Below are 4,141 nucleotides of genomic sequence, written 5' to 3'. Positions count from 1 at the left end.
CCAACCCCCCCCCCCCCCCCATCTATCTCACCGTGGGGATTTGTCTTCTCTTACTACCTGTGAAGCGTGCTCCCGGAACCCACACCACCAATCCCTGTGAAACCCGCGTCCCCACATCCACGTCGCCATAGCACGGGGACCGGACATGTGGCACATGGGGACCACGGGGCAACGCTTGCATCGGGGCAGGATGCTAACACATCACTGGACCTGGGTGCACAGGTTCTGCAAGGGGTCCCCATTTCAATTCTCAAAGCTACAGGAAACTGCAGAAATCTGATTTTCCAGTCAAAATGTGTTCAGGTCCCCAGAGTTTTAAGTCATCTCAGGGCCATTTAGGGAGCCCCAAACATGGGGAAAGGTGCCTACGCCTATCACAATTCCACTTCCAAACCCTAACAAACCAGGGACACTTTCGAAAAACATTTTCAGCCCTCTTCGTGCCTGTGCCTGGACAGTAATGAGAGGCGATGGAGAGGAAATGAAGAGGAACCATGAGGAGAAAGAAACAGTGACCTGGGGGAAAATAAAATGGCAACTCTTTCCATGAGTTACAGTTTTTGTTTTCAGAAACTCTGAAAAACAATTAAAAAAAAAAACACTCATCAGAGAACAAGTACGTGTTAATCCCACCACCCTGAGGACCTGAAGATCTACTGACTATCCCACAAGAGAAGCAGATCTGAGCCTCTGTGCAGCAAGGTCTTGCCCGTGATGCTCATGAAGGGCTGCCCTGAACTCACAACCCAAGGCCAGTGCCAATGGCCTGGGAGAAGCGGGGTGGGGGGCAGAGCACCTCCAGGGGCAGCACACTGGCTGCCTAAGGATCTACCCAAGATTTGACCTGAATCCAGGTCAACGTGGAAAACGCCCCCTTCCTAAGAGCTGTCCTGGCATCACCTGCACCCAGAAACCTATCACACTCTGCAGCCAGGGAGGCAGGTGGGGACCCTGGTGGGGATGCAGGGTTCTGCTGAGTGTGTGAGAGGGGCCCCCTCCCATTGTGCCTGTGTGTGGGGACGCGGGGAAGGTCCACAGCCACTGCCACTGTCAAGTAATGGTTTGGGGAAGAGGCAGAGGCACAGCTGCTACTCACCGAGGCTGAAGTCGGGTGTTTACCAGCGACCTTTTACACTCCTCCCAATCATCTTTTGGGAAGATGACATTTCTGGGATAACAAAAAATGATCAGAAGCAACTAGCTCAAAAGCATGTCCCTTATGCAGGCTAGAAGCTGTGGCTATCCATCCACGTAGTTCTGAGATGCACATGTGCTGGGAAGGTGATCAGTGAGGAGCTGATGTGCAGAGAGGGAGGGTGGGGCAGAGGGAAGAGAAACCCCGCCTGTGAGCAGAGCCACCACCTCCTGGGGGGCAAGTCTCCCCGCCCCTCCACCCCATTCTTCCCTCAAAACCCGGGAAGTCAGAACTGGGGATAAGTAAGCACCCACCCCTCCCCCACACCCCGCCAACTTTCCTTTCTCACTGTGCGCCCTACATCTGACTCCACACTCGGAGCCTGGGGGCAGTCTCCCAATTCTGGTCGACAGAGATGGAAATTAACTGAATTGAAATCAATCACCCAGGGTTTTGTGTCTACACCTCGGATTTCCTTTTATTCTGTCACGTGCCTATAACCAACTGAGAACATTTAGCACAGGATTCCAACGTGACTGCTCCCCACCCATTCACAGCTGGCCGATGCTTATATTTAGGTCCATCCGTAACCCCTGTAGAGGCGCTACTGTGTAGAGGTGCTATAACTTGATGGATATTTGCGACACGTTGTTAGCATGAAGTTCTTGGTTCAAACAACCTGAGGTGTATTGAGACTCATTTTAATACAGCAACTGGTTAACTCTATATTTAACCACTCACTCCAAAAATCCAAAAATAAATAAAATAGATAAATATGCATATATATACACACACAGTATTGCTTTGCAGTTTACTTGCAACTCCATTTCTTAGGTCTTGGGTCATTTACATTCTCAAAATGCATCTAGTTATGCAGTCTTCTAGCCACACTGCATCCATGAGGCCTTCCCTCAGGTCACTGGCCTAAACAGCCGGCTGAGAGGAGGAAGCACATGGCTACAATCCTGGAATTTAGGGCCATTTAACCTCTTGTGCTTTTAACAAAAGTTGCAAGAGTATAAATAAAAGCATAAATAAAAACTGAACACAAAATGACCTTAACCATACAATAAGATGTGCCCCAGAGCAATTTAAATTTCTAAAATTTAATTTTGGAGAATGAGCTGAAAAAAAGAAGAAAGAGAAAAGATTCAGGCTGCATGATCTCATCTGGGATGTCTGAACTTGAAGCCTGGGGTGGGATGACCCAGCAGAGCACGCCAGGACTCCTGGTCTGGGTGCTGCTCAGAGTGGAGAGACACTGTGCTCACTTACCTTCAAGCACAGGAAGCAGGGTAAACGGCCTTCAAGACTGGCGTGTGTGTTTATGTTGTGTGTAGTATGTGAATTGGACATAAAAAAAATTCCGGTTCTGTCAAAAATAACATAACTCCTGAAAATCATGCTTCAGTTGAAAATCAGCTATAACACTACTGTGCTAATAGTAATAGGTTCCCACAATATACAAAGAAGTGAGGGTCACGTGTGCTGGGAGCAGACTGTGTGGAAAGGCCCCCGCGTGGAGAGCCCACGGCGGTGACGGCGCTGTGGTGAACATCTGGATGACGGCGGACCTTGAGTGCCAGGCAGCGCGCCCCCTTGTCAGATTCTGCTGAAGATACTACACATACTTACCAGAGACTCTGATAGTAAAGAAAAGCGATTAAAGACATCAATCGTCAGAAGTGAGACATTCAGCAATGGGGCTGGTACAGCTTTTTGGAAACACTGACAAGAAGTCCCGACAGACTAAGGATGGGCACGCGGGGCTCAGGAGGCCTCCTGGACTTGGGCAAGGGCTTTGATCTCTGCAGGTGCAGCAGAAAACACGGCTAGAACTCCTAGCTCTGGCCAGGCCTGAGTGCACGGCCGTCCAGAAAGACCGGGAAGGGTCCAGAGCTCCCCCCAGGTGATACATACATTTACACAACAGTGGCGGCCAGGGGGCAGCAGTCTTTTCTGGCTTTACTGCATTGTAATTGTGGTCGCTGGCCCAGGACGGCGTGCTGCTCTCACAGGTCGGCTCCTTAGCGAGGACCTCACTCCTTGGAGGGACCACCGCCGCCTTCTTCGCTGTGTTCTCCTTCTTGTCTGGAGCCAGTCTCTTGTGCACAGAAGAGATTTTAATGCCTGCCTGGATAATCAGTAAAGCCCCAATCATTAACGAGGTCAGAAATTAACCTTTGCTCATTTCACTCCGCAGTGAAGGTCACGACTCAATCAGCTCCTGGGCCATCCTAAGCCCAATACACTGCATCTGCTCAGCAGAGGGCTTGGCTACTCCCCCACATCCAGCAGGCCCGCATCAACATCCGAGCGACGAGAAGATCCCTGACAGAATAACCCGTCACCCTAGCATCCTGATGAGGTGCTAGGCCACCAGGATAACCGAGGGGCCATGGAGTGAGGCAGTGAAGCAAGGCGGAGAGCACGGCGGGCCGGGGCCCTGTGTGAGAACGCGCCCAAACAACACTGACAGGCAGGAGCTGCAGACACAACAGCACGTGGAGAAAGGACAGGCGTCCAAACGACATCCCTGTACCCCACCAGGAACTCAGTGCGGCACCCCCAGAACCCACTTGCCACCCCGCTGCCTGCGCGTCAACTCCCCACACAGACTCCAACAGGGACCCTGTCCTCCCAGCGGGGCTGCTGCGCGGGTGGAGACCTATTCCACGCAGCAGCCGGTTCCCACGTTTCTATCAGTTAATCCCTCGGCTGGAGGCGGAGAAGGAAAACATGAGAACACGTGCCTACTTGTAATTCTGACGAGAACACTGGTGCGCAAGGCGGAGGGCAGTGTGAAGGTGCCTGTATCCCGTCTGGGCCTGTGTGCCCTACACTCTCCAAATCAACCCCCCGAGCCTGTAACCTCCAGACGCTTTTGGTTTCAACTACACAAATGGTTGGTCTCAGTCAACTTACCTGAACGCTACATTTCTGAAGAATGATTTTTTCCGGCTTTGTCTTGGGTTTCTCTTTAGGTTTTGGTTTCTGCTCTTTCCC

The 4,141-nt window shown here is 51.4% G+C and overlaps 1 protein-coding gene across 1 annotated transcript in view; it reads right to left on the bottom strand.

The window, feature by feature from the left end:
- The window catches only part of DIDO1 (death inducer-obliterator 1), a 31,321-nt gene that overhangs the window by 23,233 nt on the left and 3,947 nt on the right, over positions 1 to 4,141 (bottom strand). Inside the window, 2 exon segments of the mRNA XM_007462278.1 lie at positions 3,056 to 3,269; positions 4,061 to 4,141. The exon segment at positions 4,061 to 4,141 is cut by the window's right edge and continues 27 nt beyond it. Coding sequence (XP_007462340.1) covers positions 3,056 to 3,269; positions 4,061 to 4,141 — 295 coding nt within the window.

Source organism: Lipotes vexillifer, unplaced genomic scaffold (assembly GCF_000442215.2).
Source record: "Lipotes vexillifer unplaced genomic scaffold, Lipotes_vexillifer_v1.1 scaffold1798, whole genome shotgun sequence".
Lineage (NCBI taxonomy): Eukaryota > Metazoa > Chordata > Mammalia > Artiodactyla > Lipotidae > Lipotes > Lipotes vexillifer.
This window is presented reverse-complemented; position numbering and strand designations above follow the sequence as displayed.